The sequence below is a fragment of the Rhinolophus sinicus genome, linkage group LG10 (assembly GCF_036562045.2).
Source record: "Rhinolophus sinicus isolate RSC01 linkage group LG10, ASM3656204v1, whole genome shotgun sequence".
In the NCBI taxonomy this organism is placed as follows: Eukaryota; Metazoa; Chordata; class Mammalia; order Chiroptera; family Rhinolophidae; genus Rhinolophus; species Rhinolophus sinicus.
The window spans coordinates 67,537,589-67,557,127 of record NC_133759.1 but is presented as its reverse complement, the minus strand read 5'-3'; the positions used below and the strand labels follow the sequence as shown (position 1 = coordinate 67,557,127).

General features: G+C 38.7%; 1 protein-coding gene across 1 annotated transcript in view; it reads left to right on the top strand.

The window, feature by feature from the left end:
- GCSAML (germinal center associated signaling and motility like) overlaps positions 1-17,650 on the top strand; it is a 60,130-nt gene extending 42,480 nt beyond the window's left edge. Inside the window, exons 4-5 of the mRNA XM_019719201.2 lie at positions 14,696-14,724; positions 15,886-17,650. Of these exons, the coding sequence (XP_019574760.1) occupies positions 14,696-14,724; positions 15,886-16,131 (275 nt within the window). The 3' untranslated portion in view covers positions 16,132-17,650. The remainder of the gene's footprint in view (positions 1-14,695; positions 14,725-15,885) is intronic.
- The last annotated feature ends 1,889 nt before the right edge of the window (positions 17,651-19,539 follow it).

The following is a 19,539-nucleotide window of genomic DNA, read 5'->3' as shown; positions in this document are numbered from 1 at the left end:
CTTTGAAAAGATTAACAAAATTGACAAACCCTTGGCTAGACTCACTAAGATAAAAAGAGAGAAGACACTAATTAACAAAATCAGAAACAAAAAAGTTTCACGGACACCACCGAAATACAAAGTTATCACGGACACCACCGAAATACAAAGGATCATCCACAAATACTATGAAGGACTATATGCCACCAAATTCAATAACCTAGAAGAAATGGACAAGTTCTTAGAAACATATAGCCTTCCAAGGCTGAACCTGAAGAACTGGAAAATCTAAATAGACCGATCACCAGTAATGAAATTGAATCAGTCATCCAAAACCTTCCCAAAAGCCAAAGTCTGGGAGCAGATAGCTTCACTAGTGAATTCTACCAAACCTTCAAAGAGGATCTAATACCAATCCTGCTCAAACTATTCCAAAAAATTGAAGAAGAGACAGTACTCCCTAACTCATTTTATGAGGCCAGTATTGCCTTGATACCAATACCTGGTAAGGACAATACAAAAAAAGAAAACTACAGACCAATATCTCTGATGAATACAGATGCAAAACTCTTAAACAAAATGCTAGCAAATCGAATACAACAATTCATTAAAAAAGATTATTCATTATGACCAAGTGGGGTGCATCCCAGGGGCACAAGGATGGTTCAACATATGCAAATCCATCAATGTGATACACCACATAAACAAAATAGAGGACAAAAATACTATGATTATATCAATTGATGCAGAAAAAGCATTTGACAAGATACAACATCCATTTACGATTGAAACACTTAATAAAATAGGTATAGAAGGAAAATACCTTAACCTAATAAAGGCCATATATGACAAGCCCTCAGCTAATCTCATAACCAATGGTGAAAAACTGAAGCCCTTTGCTCTATATTCAGGAACACGACAGAGCTGTCCTCTATCACTTCTGCTTTTCAACATAGTGTTGGAAGTCCTCGCCATAGCAATCAGGCAAGAGAAAGAAATAAAAGGCATCCAAATTGGGAATGAAGAAGTTAAATTATCACTCTTTGCAGATGACATAATTCTATATATAGAAAACCCTAAAGACACCACCAAAAAGCTATTAGAAACAATCAATGAATACAGTAAAGTTGCTGGCTACAAAATCAACGTGCAAAAGTCCATTGCATTCCTATATACTAACAATGAAATCTCAGAAAAAGAAATACAAAAAACAATTCCTTTTGCAATTGAAGCCAAAAGAATAAAATACCTAGGAATAAACTTAACCAAGGATATGAAGGATGTATATGCTGAAAACTATAAGACATTTTTGAAAGAAATTGAAGAAGACACAAAGAAATGGAAAGACATTCCATGCTCACGGATTGGAAGAATCAACATAGTTAAAATGGCCATATTACCCAAAGCAATATACAGATTTAATGCAATCCCCATCAAAATCCCAATGGCATTTTTTAAGGAAATAGAACAAAAAATCATCAGATTTGTTTGGAACCACAAAAGACCCTGAATAGCCAAAGCAATCTTAAGAAAAAAGAACAATACTGGAGGTATCACGCTCCCTGACTTTAGCTTGTACTACAGGGCTACAATAATCAAAACAGCATGGTATTGGCAGAAAAACAGACACACAGACCAATGAAAAAGAATTGAGAACCCAGAAATAAAACCGCATATATATGGACAGATAATTTTTGACAAAGAAGCTAAAAACATACAATGGAGGAAAGACAGCCTCTTCAATAAATGGTGCTGGGAGAAATGGATAGCCACGTGCAAAAGAATGAAACTGGACTGCTATCTGTCACCATGTACCAAAATTAATTCAAAATGGATCAAAGACTTAAGCATAAGACCTGACAGAATAAATTGCATGGAAGGAAACATAGGTACTAAACTTATGGACCTTGGGTTCAAAGAGCATTTTATGAATTTGACTCCACAGGCAATGGAAGTAAAAGCTAAAATAAACGAATGGGACTATATGAAACTTAAAAGCTTCTGCACAGCAAAAGAAACCATCGACAAAATAAAGAGGCAACCAACTGAATGGGAGAAGATTTTTGCAAACAGTGCCTCCGATAAGGGACTAATACCCAAAATATACAAGGAACTCATGCAACTCAACAACAAAAAAACAAACAACCCAATTGAAAAATGGGCAGAGGACCTGGAGAGACATTTCTCCAAAGAGGACATACAAATGGCAAATAGACATATGAAAAAATGCTCAACATCACTAATCATCAGAGAAATGCAAATCAAAACCACAATGAGATATCACCTCACCCCAGTCAGAATGTCTGTCATCAACAAGACAAATAGTAACAAGTGTTGGAGAGGCTGTGGAGAAAAAGGAACCCTCATACACTGTTGGTGGGAATGCAGACTGGTGCAGCTGTTATGGAAGGCAGTGTGGAGGTTCCTCAAAAAACTACCAATAGAATGACCGTATGACCCACCAATCCCTCTCCTGGGTATCTACCCAAAAAATCTGAAAACATTTATACATAAAGACACGTGTGCTCCAATGTTCATTGCAGCTTTGTTTATGGTGGCCAAGACATGGAAACAACCAAAATGTCCTTGGATAGATGAATGGATAAAGAAGTTGTGGTATATATACACAATGGAATACTATTCAGCGGTAAGAAAAGATGATATAGGAACATTTGTGACAACATGGATGGATCTTGAGAGTCTGATGCTAAGCAAAATAAGTCAGACAGAAACAGCAGAGAACCATATGATTTCACTGATATGTGGTATATAAACCAAAAACAACAAAAGAACAAGACATACAGAGAAACAAAAACTCATAGACACAGACAATAGTTTAGTGGTTACCAGCGGGTAAGGGGGGGGGGTGGGAGATGAGGGTAAAGGGGGATCAAATATATGGTGATGGAAGGAGTACTGACTCTGGGTGGTGAACACACAATGGAATTTATAGATGATGTAATACAGAATTGTACACCTGAAATCTATGTAATTTCACTAACAATTTTCACCCCAATAAATTAAATAAAAATGCCATTGATATTTTGATAGGGATTGCTGTGAGTCTGTGTATTGCTTTGGGTATGGACATTTTAATGTTAATTTTCCTAACCGTGAGCAAGGTACATACTTCCATTTATTTTTATCTTCTTCAATTTCTTTCTTTATTGTTTTATGGTTTTCTGAGTACAGGTCTTCACTTCCTTGATAAATTTAGTCCTAGGTATTTTATTCTTTTTGGTGCAATTGTAAATGGGATTATTTCTTAATTTTTCTTTCTGATAGTTCATTATTAGTGTATAAAAAATAGAACTAATACCTGAATAGTAATTTTGTATCCTGTTACTTTACTGATTTCATTTATGAGTCATAATAGTTTTTTGGTGTAGTCTTTAGGGTTCTCTCTAGATAGTATGTCATCTGCATATAATGACAGTTTTACTTTTTCCCTTCCAATTTGGATGCCCTTTATTTCTTTTTCTTGTCTGATTGCTGTGGCTAGAACTTCCAGAACTGTGTTGAATAGAAGTGGAGAAAGTGGGTAACCTTGCCTTGTTCCTGATCTTAAGGGGAATGGGTTTAGCTTTTCCCCATTGAGTATGATGTTAGCTGTGGGTTTATCATATATGGCCTTTATTATGTTGAGATATGATCCCTCTATTCCCACTTTCTTAAGAGTTTTTATCGTAAATGGCTGCTGGATTTTTTCAAATGCTTTTTCTGCATTTATTGATATGATCATATGCTTTTTATTTTTCATTTTGTTAATGTGGTATATCACATTAATTGATTTGGGGATGTTGAACCAACCTTGCATACCAAGAATTAATCCCACTTGATCATGCTGTATGATCTTTGTAATGTATTGCTGAATTCTGTTCACTAATATTTTGTTGAAGATTTTTGCATCTATGTTCATTAGCAATATCGGCTTGTAGTTTTCTTTTTTTGTAATGTCTTTGTCTGATTTTGGGATCAGGGTGATAGTGGCCTCATAAAAAGTGTTTGGGAGCCTTCCCTCCTTCTGGATTTTTGGAGTAGTTTGAGAATAGGTGATAATTCTTTTTTGAATGTTTTTTACAATTCACCTGTAATGCCATCTGTTCCAGGGCTTTTGTTTGTTGGGAGCTTGTCGATTACTGATTCAGTTTCCCTGGTGGTAATCTGTCTATTCAGGTTTTCCGTTTTTTCTTGAGTTAGCCTTGGAAGGTTGTATGTTTCTAGGAAATTGTCCATTTCTTCCAGATTGTGGTCAGAGGAGACAATTGGTATGATTTCAATTTTCTTATCCACTCAGCCACCCTATGTCTTTTGATTGGAGCATTTAATCCTTTTACATTTAAAGTGATTATTGATAGGTACAGAGCTATTGCCATTTTTTTATTTGTAGTTATATTGTTTTCATCTTTCTTCTGCTTACAGAAGCCCTTTTAATATTTCCTGCAATGCTCTCTTGGTGGTAATAAATTCTTTTCGCTTATTCTTTTCTGGGAAGCTCTTTATCTCTCCTTCAATTTTAAATGATAGTCTTGCTGGATAAAGCCATCTAGGTTATAGGTCTTTGTTTTCCAACACTTTGAGTACCTCATGCCACTCCCTCTTGGCCTGCAAATTTTTTGTAGAAAAGTCATTTGATGGTCTTATAGGAGTTCCCTTGTATGTAATCCACTGTCTTTTTCTTGCTGCTTTTAGGATTCTCTCTTTGTCTTTAACCTTCGCCATTTTAACTATAATGTGTCTTGGTGTGGACCTGTTTGGATTTATCCTGGTTGGAACACTCAGCACTTCCTGGGCTTGTATGTTGGTTTCCTTCACCAGGTTTGGGAAGTTTTCGGACATTATTACTTCAAATATGTTCTTGATCCCTTGCTCCCTCTCTTCACCTTCTGGTATTCCTCTGATGCGCATGTTGTTGTGCTTGATGTTATCCCAGAGGTCTCTTAAACCATCTTCATTGTTTTTCATTCTTTTTTCTTTTTGTTCTTCCGTTTGGGTGATCTCTGCTAACTTGTCTTCTAAGTCGCTGATTCGATCCTCTGCCTCATCTAACCTGCTGATAATTCCTTCAAGTGTATTCTTTATTTCAGTTATTGTATTCTTTAGTTCTAACTGGTTGTTCGTTATGATTTCTCTATCCTTCTTTATGTCGTCTCTAAGCTCCTTAAACATTCTTATCATCGGTGTTCTGAACTCTGTCTCTGATAGGTTGGTTACCTCTATTTCATTTGGTTCCAATTCTGGAGGTTTCTTCTGTTCTTTTATTTGTGACATGTTTCTTTGTTCCCCATTCTGGTTGACTCTTTGTGTTTGTTTCGAGGTATTAGGTAGATCCTCTAGGGTTCTTGGTTTTTGCTGGGTTATCTTATGTGGTATGTGTCCTTTATATTTGACCTACGCTACTTCTCTAGTCTCCTGTGCGTGTGCTCCAAAGGTGACCCTTGTGTTGTGTATATTGTCCTATTAAAGTTGATCTTTAATTGCTTTCGGTTTGTCAGTAGGTGGGATTGACTCCTAGGATGACTAGTTGTGAGACTTGGCTCTGCCCACAGTGGATGTTCTGCTGCGTGAGGGTTGACTGCTCAAATGAGGATTGGCCCCTATGAGCTCTGTGCCCGTAGAGAATTCCCTTTGGGTGTGTCACTTGTAGGTCAAACCCGGTAATACTCTGCTTTGGTCTGAAGTTGGCCTCTGGGTATGTTGAATCTTGTGCCTCTTGAGCTGGGCCCTGGTATAGGACAATTTCAGAACAAAGCAAATCACCAAGTACAACAAGAACAACAACAATAACAAAGAAAAACCAAATACACTCACATGTAAAAACAGCTGATAACTCACACTCAACACAGGCAAAGATATCAAAAATAAAAAAACAAAACAAAACAAAGCATCGCCCGTCTTGGCTTAAGCCCACCAAGTAATCTCCAGGTTGTCCTCTGCTGTACCAAAGAGTCCTCTGCGTCTTGTGCAGGCAGAGGCGGTCACCTGGTGCCCAGAGTGACCCTGGGATTGCAATTCTAGATGAGCGGGGCTGAAGGGTCTGGATGGTAGTTTTTACAAAGTCAGTGCAGTTTCTGCTCTTGCCTGTACATATGCGCACTGAGAGTAACACACCAGCCCTGTGCCCAGGTCTCCTGAGTCTTAGACCACTTCTTCTGTGTGTGTGTGTGTGTGTGTGTGTGTGTGTGTGTGTGTTTGTGTGTGCGGGGGGAGATTTCTGAGCTGCTGAAAGCCTGAAGCTGAGTCTGTGGCCTGCTGCTGACCCCTGGGAGTGTCTCTGCGGTTATAATTGCCCTGCCTTAGGCAGGTCAGAAAGGTGGGGCTTGGGGATGGAGGAGTCTTCTCTCTCCCAGCCCAGCAGTGTCACACTGTACCCAGCCTCTTCCCTGGGTCAGAGCTGCAAGCTGCATCTTCCCAGATCCTGAGCACTACGTCTCCTCTGTAATCTGACACCACTCCTCAGTTCAGGGGCCAGCTTGAGTCTCTGGAAGGGTAGGGGTAGGATTGGGAGAGTGGGGGGAGGGGCCCATGTATGGTATTTACATCCTTTCTGACCTAGGGCCCGGCTGAAGGTCTCAGCTGAGGTTACTGCCTCCAAGGCTGGATACCATTGCTCTCGGCGGGAGAGAACAGCTGTGGGACGCAGGGAAAGAGCCCACTTCCTGACTCTTGTGGTCTCTGTCCTGGGACCCCCTGCATCTCCGCAGCCGCAGATGCAGGCTGCATCTCCACTCTGCTCCCTTCCCTCTTCCCCTGCTCGCCTAGTTTGCCCATCTTCAAGTAATCCTCCTACGAGTCTCTTAGTTGTTCTGTGTGATTAGCAGAGAGTCCTTTGATGGGTCATAGATGTTCAATTTGAGGTTAAGTTCTGGAGAACTGAAGAAGACCACCTCGCTGCCACCATTCCTATGACGTCCTGATCATGTGATTTTTATCCTTCTTTTTTTTTTATGTGGTGTATCACATTAATTGATTTGAGGATATTGAACCAAACTTGCATTCTTGGAAGAAATCCCACTTAATTATGATGTATGATCTTTTTAATGTATTGCTGAATTTGGTTTGATAATATTCTGTTGAGGATTTTTGCATCAGTGTTCATCAGGGATATTAGCCTGTAATTTCCTTCCCTTCCCTTCCCTTCCCTTCCCTTCCCTTCCCTTCCCTTCCCTTCCCTTCCCTTCCCTTCCCCCTTTCTTTCTCTCTTTCTCTCTCTCTTTCTCTTTCTTTCTTTCCCTTCCTTCCTTCCTTCCTTCCTTCCTTCCTTCCTTCCTTCCTTCCTTCCTTCCTTCCTTCCTTCCTTCCTTCCTTTTTTCTTTAAGATCTTTGTCTGGTTTTGGTGTCAGGGAAATGCTGACCCAGTAAAATGAGTCCAGAAGCATGTTTTGGAATAGTTAAGAAGGATAGGTATTAATTCTTCTTTGAATGTTTGGTAAAATTCACTGTTATTTATTTTTATTTAAGTGTAGTTGAATGTAATCTTATGTTGATTTTATTAATTTCAGGTTTATAATTTAATGCTTTGACATTTTTATACTTTATAATGTTACCACCTCACTAATTCTAGTAATCATCTGTCACCGTGCAATCTCATCACAATATTATTGACTATATTACCCTTCCCCTTTTCACCCATCTCCCCATCCCCTCAGTTCTGGTAACCATTCCTTTGGTCTGTTTCTACCATGTTTCCCCGAAAATAAGACGTAGCTGTACAATCAGCTCTAATGCAGTTTTTGGAGCAAAAATTAATATAAGACCTGGTATTATATTATATCATGTTATATTATTATATTATAGACCTGGTCTTATAGTAAAATAAGACCGGGTCTTATATTAATTTTTGCTCCAAAAGACGAATTAGAGTTGATTGTCCAGCTAGGTCTTATTTTGGGGGAAACACGGTATTAGTCTATTTTGGTTTTTGTTTGTTTGTTTTGTTTAGATCCTAGAGAGTACTATGCTAAGTGAAATAAGCCAGGCAGAGAAAGACAAATACCATATGGTTTCATTTATATGTGTGTCATGCGGGAGACCCTGCTCACTGCGCCATTTGTCATGCGGGGAGGCCTGCGGGGTCTCTGCTCCCACTCCCCACACAAGAACGCAGGATATGGTGAGGCCAAAAAGGAACACCCACGGAGCCATAGGTAGGGGAGTCATACCACTATATTCTCGCTGGTGGCTGGGTTGGAGAAACAGGAAACAGGAGCCATACAATTCTCAACCCTCATTGCTCCGCTTGCAGGCTCAGCCACCATCTTCTTGCTAGCCCCCATTTTCTCTTTCTCTTCTCCTTCTGCTAGCATAGCCACAGCAGTTATATTAGTGGCCATTGGCTCACTGGTTACAGCTGACGGCCAACTAGCCACAGCTGATGGCCATGCAATCACAGTTGATGGCCATTTACTACCTGAGCCAGCACCTGTCTATTTGAGGCCGAGAGCCTGGAAACTGCTTTTTGGGGTTTGGCCCCACACTCCACCCCTACAGGCTCTCACCTCACAATCTGCGCGACAAGCGTCTTCCACGAGAGGACCTGTGCGAGGAGCCTGGAAGTGAATGCAATATCCTGGACATAGCCAGGCTCTCTGGGCACAGCCAGGGTTTCTCAGGGCACCACCAGTACTTCTGGGCACAACCAGACTTCCTGGGCTTCTTAGGGTACCACCTGTCTTCCCAGACACAGCCAGGGTTTCTCAGGGCACCACCAGTACTTCTGGGCACGGCCAGACTTCCTGGACTTCTTAGGGTACCACTAGTTTCCCCGGGCACAGCTAGGATTTCTCAGGGCACTGCCACTCTCTCTGGGAACAGCCCGACTTCCTGGGCACAGCCAGGGCATCACAGGGCTCAGCCACCATCTTCTTGCTAGCCCCCATTTTCTCTCTTTCTGTTAGCATAGCCACAGCAGTTATATTAGTGGCCAATGGCTCACTGGTTACAGCTGACGGCCAACTAGCCACAGCTGATGGCCATCCAATCACAGTTGATAGCCATTTACTACCTGAGCCAGCACCTGTCTATGTGAGGCCGAGAGCCTGGAAACTGCTTTCTGGGGTTTGGCCCCACAATGTGGAATCTAAAAACAACACAAAACAAAACAAAATACTATTCTTATAGATATTTGGTGTTAGTAGGATCTATAGTGGTGCCTTCTTGCTCATTTCTGACATTACTTCTGTGTGCGTGTGCGTGTGTGTGTATGTATGGTGTGTGTGTGTGTGTGTGAGAGAGAGAGAGAGAGAGAGAGAGAGAGAGAGAGTTCATGTGCTTTCCACCTATTATTTGATTAGTCAGTTTTACCAGAATTCATTAATATTTTTATAGAATCAAATTTTATGTTTTATTAATCCTTTAGCACAGCAGAGTGTCTCTGTTCCTGAGCCCAACTCCAACTGATATGTGGATTACTTAAATTCTAAGAGACTCACCAAATATCGTTCTGCTTTTACAGGAAGAGGAGATGGAACTTAATTTGGATGAGGTTATCCTGAAATAATTCAGACTACTAACCCCTGAGAAACTTCACTGGGGTGCAGGAACCTTCGTTTTTCTTAGACATGCTATGTGTTTAAAGTTGCTTAGGGTACCCACTTTTTCCTATTCACCAGGACCTATCAGCCGTGTGTTTTCCACGTAGTAGACCATTATTATATGCTGTGGATGTATGGAATGGTTAATGTTCCTGCAAAGGAGATTTTGACAGAGAGACAGAAATTGATAAAGCCCTGAGATACACTATTGTAGCTGTGCTGGATTCTCTCCATGTAGAATCAAATTCATGTTAGATATCTACCATTGTATGAATTTAGTCAAACAAACAGACCTCATGCAGCAGTAAATACAATGAAGTTGCCATCTAGTTAAATTTGAAAAATGTCCAAGACCCAGCCATCTTTTGTCCAGGTCCAAAAGGGAAATTAAATGGGAAAGTGATTAAATCACCACCTCTGCGTCTTTTCAATATTCAAATAAATAACTTACTAATCTCTTTAGGGAGGCTATATTACTGTCAGTTTATTTCTTTGTTTACATCACATTTAGGCCAAGTTACAAGAGCAGGTTAAAAGAATTAGAGTGATGATGCTCCCAGTTGGTCAACAGAGCTATTTCATACATGTTTTCAAGTTTTGGTGAAATTCACAGGACGTGTTTCCATAAATACTTGTTGTTGTTGTTTCATTTAAATGTTTTTTTCAATTAAAGTTGACATACAATATTATATTAGTTGTAGGTGTACAATATAGTGATTAAGCATTTATATACCATGTGTGGTGATCACCCTGATGAATCCAGTATCCATTTGACACCACATAGTTGTTTTAATACTACTGACTATATTCCCTATGCTGTACTCTAAATCCCCATGACTATTTTATAACTATCAATTTATAACTCTTAATCTCCTCCCCCCTTTATAAATCTTTCCAATCCTCTCCCTCCACATAGAAATGGTGTCTGTGTCTATGAGCTTGTTTCTGGTTTGATTGTTCATTTATCCTCTTTTTTAGATTCTACGTATAAGTGAAATCATATGGCATTTGTCTTTCTCTGTCTGACTTACTCCTCTCAGCACAATACCCTCTAGGCCTTCCAGGTTGTTGCAGATGGCAAGTTCTCACCATTTTTATGGCTAACATTCCATTGCATATATGTACCTCCTCTTTATCCATTCGTCCATTGAGGGACACCCAGGTTGCCTCCATATCTTGGTTATTGTAAATAATGCTGCAGTAAACATATGTATGCACATTTCTTTTCAAAGTAGTGTTTTGGGTTTCTTTGCATAAATACCCAGAAGTGGGATTACTGGGTCCTTCTTAGTCTCTTGTGATAGCCTTTGTTTTAAAGTCTATTTTGTCTGGTATAAATATTGCTACCCCAACTTTTGTTTGTTTGTTTGTTTCCATTTTCATGAAATATCTTTTTCCATTTCTTTACTTTCAGTCTCTGCATATCTTTTGATCTGAAGTGCATTTCTTGTAAGCAGCATATGTAAGGGTCTTCTTTTCTTATTCATTCAATCACCCTATGTCTTTTGATCAGAGCATTAAATCCATTTACATTCAAAGTAGTTGTTGATAGAGATGTAGTTATTGCCATTTTAGTATTCATATTTTTTTTATCTTTTTCTTCTTCTTCTCAAAGAAGTCCCTCTAACATTCCTTGTAATACTGGTTTGGTGGTAATGAACTCCTTTAGCTTTTTCTTTTCTGAGAAGCTCTTTCTCTGTTCTTTGATTCTAAATGATAGCTTTGCTGGATAGAGTAATCTTGGTTGTAGGTTCTTGCTTTTCATCACTTTGAATATTTCCTGCCAATCCCTTTTGGCCTGCAAAGTTTCTGTGGAGAAATCAGCTGACAGTCTTATAGGAACTCCCTTGAAGGTAATTAACGGCTTTTCTCTTGCTGCTTTTAAGATTCCCTCTTTGCTTCAAAATTGGCATTTTAATTTATGATGTGTCTTGGTGTGGGCCTCTTTGGGTTCATCTTATTTGTGACTCTGTACTTCCTAGCCTTGAGTGTCTGTTTACTTCATATAGTTAAGGAAATTTTCAGTCACTATTTTTTCAAATAGGTTCTCAATCTCTTGCTCCCTGTCTTCTCTTTCTGATACCCCAGTGATGCAAATGTTGTTACATTTTATGTTGTCCCAGAGGCCCCTTAAACTATCCTCATTTTTTTTTGGATTCTTTTTTTCTTTTTGCTGTCTGAGTGGGTGTTTTCTGCTACCTTATCTTCCAAATTGCTGATTTGACCCTCTGCTTCATCTAATCTACTGTTGATTCCTTCTAATGTATTCTTTATTTCAGTTATTGTACTCTTCATTTCCAACTAGTTCTTTTTATTTTTTTTGATTCCATGTTTATGCTTGTTATTTCTTTGTTGATGTTCTCACTGAGATCATTGTGCTTCCTTATAACCAGTGTTTTGAACTCTGCATCTGGTAGATTGCTTTTTTTCATTTTGTTTAGCTCATTTTTTGCAGCTTTGTTCTCTTCTTTTATTTGGGACATGTTCCTTTGTCTCCCTATTTTGGCTGCCTCCCTGTGTTTGTTTCTATGTATTAGGTGGAACTGCTATGTCCCAATCTTAGTAGAGTGGACTTATGTAGTAGGTGCCCTGTGGGGCCCAGTGGTGCAGTCTTCCTGGTCAACTGAACTGGGAGCTACAGGTATGTCCCTTGTGTGGGTTGTGTGTGCCCTCCTGTTGTAGTTGAGCCTTGGTTGCTCTTTGTAGGTCAGTGAGGAGGACTGACCCTCAGGCTGTTTGGTTGTGAGGACTGGCTATGATTACAGAGGAGAGGCTGTGCAGCTGCTGACCCTACAGAGCAGGGCTCTGGTGCCTGCCCATTCATCCCTTTGGGTATGTTGTCTGTGGAGGTGGCTTGGTGGTGCTCTGCCGCAGTTGAAAGCCAGCCACTGGCAGTGCTGGCCCTGGTGCTTCCTGCAAGGGGCTTGCCACACACCAAGTTTAGCCTCCACCTGTGCCCTTCCTGGGGCCACTCAGTATGAGCCAAAAAGCAATTCGCAGATGTCTTCCACTTGTGCTGGGCTTGGAGGTGCCTGGGAGAATCTAAGCTGGGAACTGAGTCCAGCTGCTACTGGAGCCAGGCTTGGGGTTGCTTAGCAAGAGGTACAGAGCATGCCAAAACCAGACACTGCATATTTGTGAACCTTTGAGAGTTTTTAGGAAAGTATGCAGCATGAGACAAGACAGGCCATTGTATGGAAAAGTCACTGGAAGTAGCTTGAGTGGGCCTGCAAGTTGGGTGGGGCAGGGTCTCAGGTAATCACCAGGGTGGGTTGAAATATGTTAGCCAGGTTGATGCATATTCAGATATGGTGCTGCCTGCATCTCAAAAAAAATTTTTGAGAGGGCTCTAAAAAGGATCTATGGTTTCTGCTACCATTTTTATCTGAGAGAAAGCTGCCTCTCTAGCCCCCTCTCTGAAGTCAGACACCTCAGTTCCTCCCCATATATCCCTGACACGTTTAAAGCTGTTGCCTCAGCGCTGGAGTTCAGAGTGAGTAAGTCTGCTAGTGAGTAAGTCCATGCATAGGCCCTTTAAAAGAAACACGTGGGAATCCAGCCACCCTCCATCTAACTCAGCCACAGTCTCTGTTGGCTTTCATAGCCAGAAGTTATGAGGGCTCCTCTCCCTGGCAGTGGAATTCTGTACTGGGGAGCCTGGTGTGGGGGTAGGACCCCTCACCCCTCAGGGGGTGGATGTCTACAGCCAAGATATCCCTTCCAAATTTTGACCACCGCACATGGGTTTGGGAACAGCCCATTCCATGTCTGCCACTCTTACCACTCTCTATGTGGCTTCTTCTGTACATCCTTAGCTATAGGACTTCTGTTCAGCTAGACTTTAGGTGATTCTCAATGATTGTTGTTCTGCAGTTTAGTTGTAATTTTGATGTGATCATGGGAAGAGGCAAGCAGAGCATTTTTCTTCTCCGCCATGTTGACTGGAACTCTGTTACTTTGCCTTTTATTTCTTTTTGGATCTAAGCAGTTTTTAATTTCAAGCATTGTTTTACATTTTTAATAAGTTTTAAATTTATTGCATCATTATCAGTGTCTGTGTTATTTCTGCTTTGTGGGTTTTATCAAGTTATTTGTCATATATCATATATAAACTTTGAGACAAGTTACTTATATTCTTTAAATTTTGGTTTCTCCATATGGACAACAGTCTTAAAATTAAAAAAAAAAGCTACAACTTCAGATTGTGGTTGTGAAAATAACATTGAAAAATCAATATCTATTTATTAGCACAATGCTTTAGCTCTTGAATCACAAATTTAAAGTCATGATTGTACCATTTCCTCTGTTTATGTTCTCCAGAAGCAATCAGGTCACAGACCAGTCTTTACATTCCTCATTCTTTTCATAATGGTCTGTTGGAGCAGTTACTTAGGCTGGCCTCTTCCATTCAGGTGACTACAGATAAACTTATTGGGTTGAATGGCAGAGAAGACATTGCAGTCTACAAATAATAATAGGACTACTAGATTTACCAAAAAACAAACAGCAAGTTAAATTAGCATTTCAGAAAACAATGTGATGCTCACCAATGTATTATTTCATGGATTTGGAGAAAAGATAACAGGTTACATTAGTATACTCACTTTAATATTTGTATACTCCTAAATATTAGACATTTTCCTGTATTTTTTTATAACAAGGAACACATGTGTGGTAGACAGAATAAAAAACCCCAATGATATCCAAGTTTGAACGTGCTTTTTTGTAAAAAAAAAAAAATGACAACAGGGACTTGCAGATATAACTAAGTTAAGGATCTTGAGGTGGGGAGAGAATCCTGGATTGCCCAGATGAGCGCAGTGGGAACACAAACGTCCTTAAAAGGTGGAAAACAGAAGCACAAGAGACTATCATAGTGATGTAACAGTGAAAAATCCCAACAGCAATTGCTGGTGTTATGTTGCTGGCATTGAAGATAGAAACAGCCATGATCCAAGGAATGAGGCCAACCTCCAGGAGCTGGAAAAGGCAATGAAACAGAGTCTCTTCTGTCAATCAAGGAAGGAAAACCCTCATTATCCAAGACCAGAGGGGCAGCTTAACTGACAAGAGATACTTGTTGGAGGTTGGGATTCAGGTTAATATATATATATATATATCTCCAAACTGTGATGGTCTAAAACTCTTAGATTTTTGTTTGTTTGTTTGTTTTTATCCTCTAGGTAAAGAAGTTTCATCCACTTCTAATCAGGTAATAAAAAATACTACATTTGTCTGATAAATGTCAAAATATAGATGACTTTATAAACATAGCTGTAGATCTTCCTTTACTTGCAATTTCTGAATGCATTGATCAATGTTTTCCATATTTTGAATCATAATCTTGGTAATTTTAATGCATAAATAGAAAGAAATAAAAATTAAAAAATATTTTTAACTTTTTAATTTAGATGATTGGAAACTTCTTGTCCCAATTTTACTGAAGTCTATTATTTTAATTTTCACAATTATTATAACAAAAATAAATGAAATCAAATAAATACACACTTAAAATCTGACCACCATAAAACATCAATTTATTTTAGCTTTCCACATTTCTTTCCAATCCTATGCTCATGAATTAGCATTTATATTTACAAACCTGGTGGATATCAACAAACATGTGAAAAATGTTTATTCTTTTTAATACTACATCACAAACATTTTATTGATTTAATTATTATGTAGTATTTAAATTTTTCTTTCATGGTGTATGCAATTGAAAATTTATTTAATCACCATATATTTGATCCCTTTTACCCTCATCTACCACCCCCCTCCACCCTTACCCTCTAGTAACCACTAAACTGTTGTCTGTGTCTATGAGTTTTTGTTTCTTCATTTGTTTGTCTTGCTCCTTTGTTGGTTTCAGTTTTATACACCACGTGTCAGTGAAATTATATGGTTCTCTACTTTTTCTGTCTGACTTATTTTGCTTAGCATAATAATCTCAAGATCCATCCATGTTGTTGCAATTTAAACTCTAAATTTTACTAATTATATTTTATCTTATAAAATTTATAGTTATGTAACTTGATTAATTACTTATTGAGTTCTAATTGTTGCATATATTCTGTCCCAATATGTGTGACCTAAACTGTACAACTGCTTTCCTCTTGATATTCAGAAGGATAACAGTATCTTTCTTTCCTCTTTTATTATATAAGGTGACATAAAAGCAGAATGAATAGCAACTTAGAGCATAGTTCATGTTGCTTAAATGGGGTCTTTAAGACACCAGGGTTTGAAGAAAGGACTTTGGGTACCTGTGGTGTAAGATCACCATTACAAAAGAAGAAAGGAGGGTTGCAGCACTGAGTTCAAATTTGATGGATGATTATGGATCCTTGATTTCTTTCTTCTTTGTGCTTAGCAGGAAAATGAGAGTGGCAGTGGTTCTGAAGAGGTGTGCTACACTGTCATCAGTCACAGCTCCTATCGGAGGCCCTCCGTGAACTCCAATGACAATGGTTATGAGAACATCGACTCTTGCACAAAGAGAGTGAGATCCTTTAAAGAAGGGTCAGAAACAGAATACGCCCTCCTCAGGACAACATGCATTACTAGGCCTTCTTCCTGCACCGCTGAGCATGATTATGAACTTGTGCTTCCCCACTAGAACCTCATCTTTCAGTAACAAAGATGGCACAGAACAATGCCCTCTGGGGAAGTTGCTCTCAGCAGTTCATAAAACATTCATTTCTGCCCAGAGTTTAGAATGATACCCTTTTACTCTATTGTCTTGGGAAACTCTTAAACATGGCATCTCTGTGGTTTGTGTGAAGCCATATAAATTGACATAATGATATAAAGTATTCTACATCTTTTTGTTTGTAAAGTTGGAGGATATAGAGATGGTGGGGAAATTGCATTTGTCAATAAGCATCTACAAATTTGACCTAAAATATCCAATTCCAACCATGCTCTCCAAATTTCAAATGCCAGTATTCTCATTCCTAATTATTTGTTTTAGTTTTAAAGTGTCATCCACTCAATAAACTTTAAAAATATAAGACCAATGATGAGACCCTTTGCTAGCCTGATATTTACTTCAATTTCACCTTCAACACGTTTTTGAGATTTTCCATGTATTTCGAATTTTACTTGTAGTAGCAGTTCAAAAATCAATAGTTTTTGATATTGGCTTTTCTGAGAGTAGATGAGCCTACCATTAAAAGAAGAGTTTTAATTGCCCATTGTCTTTCTTGCCCATCAGGTTTAGTTGCCCATTGTCTTTCTTTCCAATAGCAAATAGAATTTTGTTCAACTATTAGTAAAAATCAAGTAAATTTGTACCTTAGCTTTGTTCACAGCATATTAGATAGTTTAACCTATAATTAGTTGCCTCTGCTAAAGAAGAACAAATAGTGTCTGATTTTACATTTTGGGCATATTGGCAAATAACCCATTCATTTTTATTTTAATTCCCAAGGAACTTTAAATGATATGCCAACCTCCTAATAAGGACACAAATGCTGTAACTGATGAAACATCCATGATTTTTTTCCTTTGTAATGACTTTTTGGTCATACATAAATATCAATCAATAGATGGACACTGGCTAAGTTTTGACTCCCTTGACTGATTTTTGTGCTTCTTTGTGGTGATTACATTGTCTGAAAGGAGAACATAATTGGAATTTTGTAATTCTGGAAAAGTCTCCCTGTCAGAAATATGCCTGTCTTTTAGAAATCAGCTAAATTTAAGAAATGACAAAATTCAAAAAATTGAGATATAATTTACACAAGAAACGTTGTATTAGTTTTAGGTGTAGAACATAATGATGTTGATATATGTATATATTTTTTTCTTGTCATGAAAACTTTAAAGATTTACTCTCTTAGAAACTTTTAAACATACGATATAGTACTGTTAACTATTACCACCATACTGTATACTGCATCCCCAGGACTTATAACTGCAAATTTGTAATTTTTCACCACCCTTGCCTATTTTGCCCTGACTTTTTTCTTGATTTGGATATTTAGTATGATTTAAGAAGATGTATATGAATGCCTCATAGACAAGGGGTGGACTGTGATGGTTAATTTCATGTGTTCACTTGTCTAGGCTAATGTGTCTAGTTCTTTGGTTAAACAGCAGTCTAGATGTTGCTATAAAAGTAATTTTACATGTGATTAATGTTTAAATCAGTAGACTTTGATTGAGTAAAGTAGATAACCCTTTATAGTGTGTGTCGGTCTCAACTAATCAGTTGAAAGTCTTAATAGAAAAAGACTGGTGTTACCTGAGAAAGAAGGAACTGCAACACAGACACTAAGACTACAACGTAGAAGCCATGCCTAAATTTCCAGGGTGCTTTCCTGCAGAATTCAGACTCAAGACTACAACTTCAACTTTTATCTGAATTTTCAGCCTGCAGGCTCTCTTTAGGGCATTCACACATATGACCTTCACAGTTGTGTGAGCTAATTCTTTAGTCTATCTCTACAGACAGGCAGATAGATGATAGATATACAGGTATTAGGTTGGTGCAAAAGTAATTGCAGTTTAAAGGGTAAAAATAATTGCAAAAACCGCAATTACTTTTGCACCAACCTAATAGCTATAGACTAATAGCTATAGATGTATTTATCTTGTTGGTTCCTGTTCTTTGGAGCACTCTGACTATCTCTATCCATCAATCTATCTTAGTTATTTGAAGCATTTCAAATTAAATCACTGATAGTAGGACACTTCCATATTAAATACTTCACCATGCATACCATGACTGTAGTTTAATATTTCCTTACCATTTTTCTTTTAATGTGACATTTAAATTCAATATAATTGTCCAAAGTTCAAAAATAGGTAAAGTAATACCAAAACACTGAAGTTGTGATTAGTAAAAGTTAATTGTACACACCACAAAAAGACATTTCTTGAACCAGGAGCAACCAAATCAAAACATGGAATGAGATTTAGGAATATAGTGTTATAGAGCAGCTTATATAGTGGGAAAGCACTGACTGTTTACCCTTCCTTCATTCCTCCTTCCTTCCTTTCTTCCTTCCTCTTCCTCCTTACTATTTGTAGGGAAGATGTGGAGAAAATTTGCCTTCATTGGCTCATGTTCTTTTTTGTCTGTTAGCTTTTTGTTCCCCCATATGAGAGACTACATGTGGGGTTTCCTCATGTGAGAGAATGCATGTGAGATACCAGTTAGTTTTTGATTAGCATTTTTGTTCCTTTGTTCCCTCATGTGAGAGACTGCACATGAGGTACTGGTTAGCTTTTTGTTCCCTCGCATGTGGAGGACTGCATGTGAGGTTTGTCCCAGGCTAACTCTGAGTTGTTTTTTTGTCTATTTTGCCTGCATCAGCAGATGAGGTAGAGAAGTAACTAAATTATATCAGAATGATGTGACAGGCGTGTTGCCAGACTTTGAAAGGCCTTGGGCTGAAGGTTCCAGGTGAAAACAGTCGGTATTGTTTGTCCAAATAAACTGGCCCTTCAGCCGGATAAACAATATTTTAATCACAGTAACTGCCGGACCCTCCTGGAACTGGCTGTTTCCTGAGGGGCAGGCAGGAACAAGGAGCTTGGCTATAGGGCACATCTGAAAAAATATATAAGACAGACCTCAGTTGGCAGTGTAATTTCATCTTTTGTCATTAGTGATTCTTCATCATTCTAGCATCTAGGAAATTTGTATACAACATGCAGCTTACAACACCAGGAGATGCCCTGACTTCCAGCCATGGACCTGGTGAGGACCTCTCCAGTGTTGTTCCCCATGGTTAGCCTTCTTGAGAACTTGTTAGCATTTTAGAAACTTGTATACAGCTTGCAGCTTACAACATCAGGAGACACCTGAGCTTTCTCAGCTGCAGACCTGGCAAGGTTTTGATTCTTGAGCTTTCTACTGTTGTTGCCCTACAGTTTGGTGAGCTTTTGGCATCTACTACAATAGTTACTATCCTATAAAGCTTATTGCTGCTTTTAGATACTCCTCATTAATGTTATTTGTGTATTTAGCCAAGTGATTTTTGATCAATAATAAACATATGTTGGGATCTCTTAAACT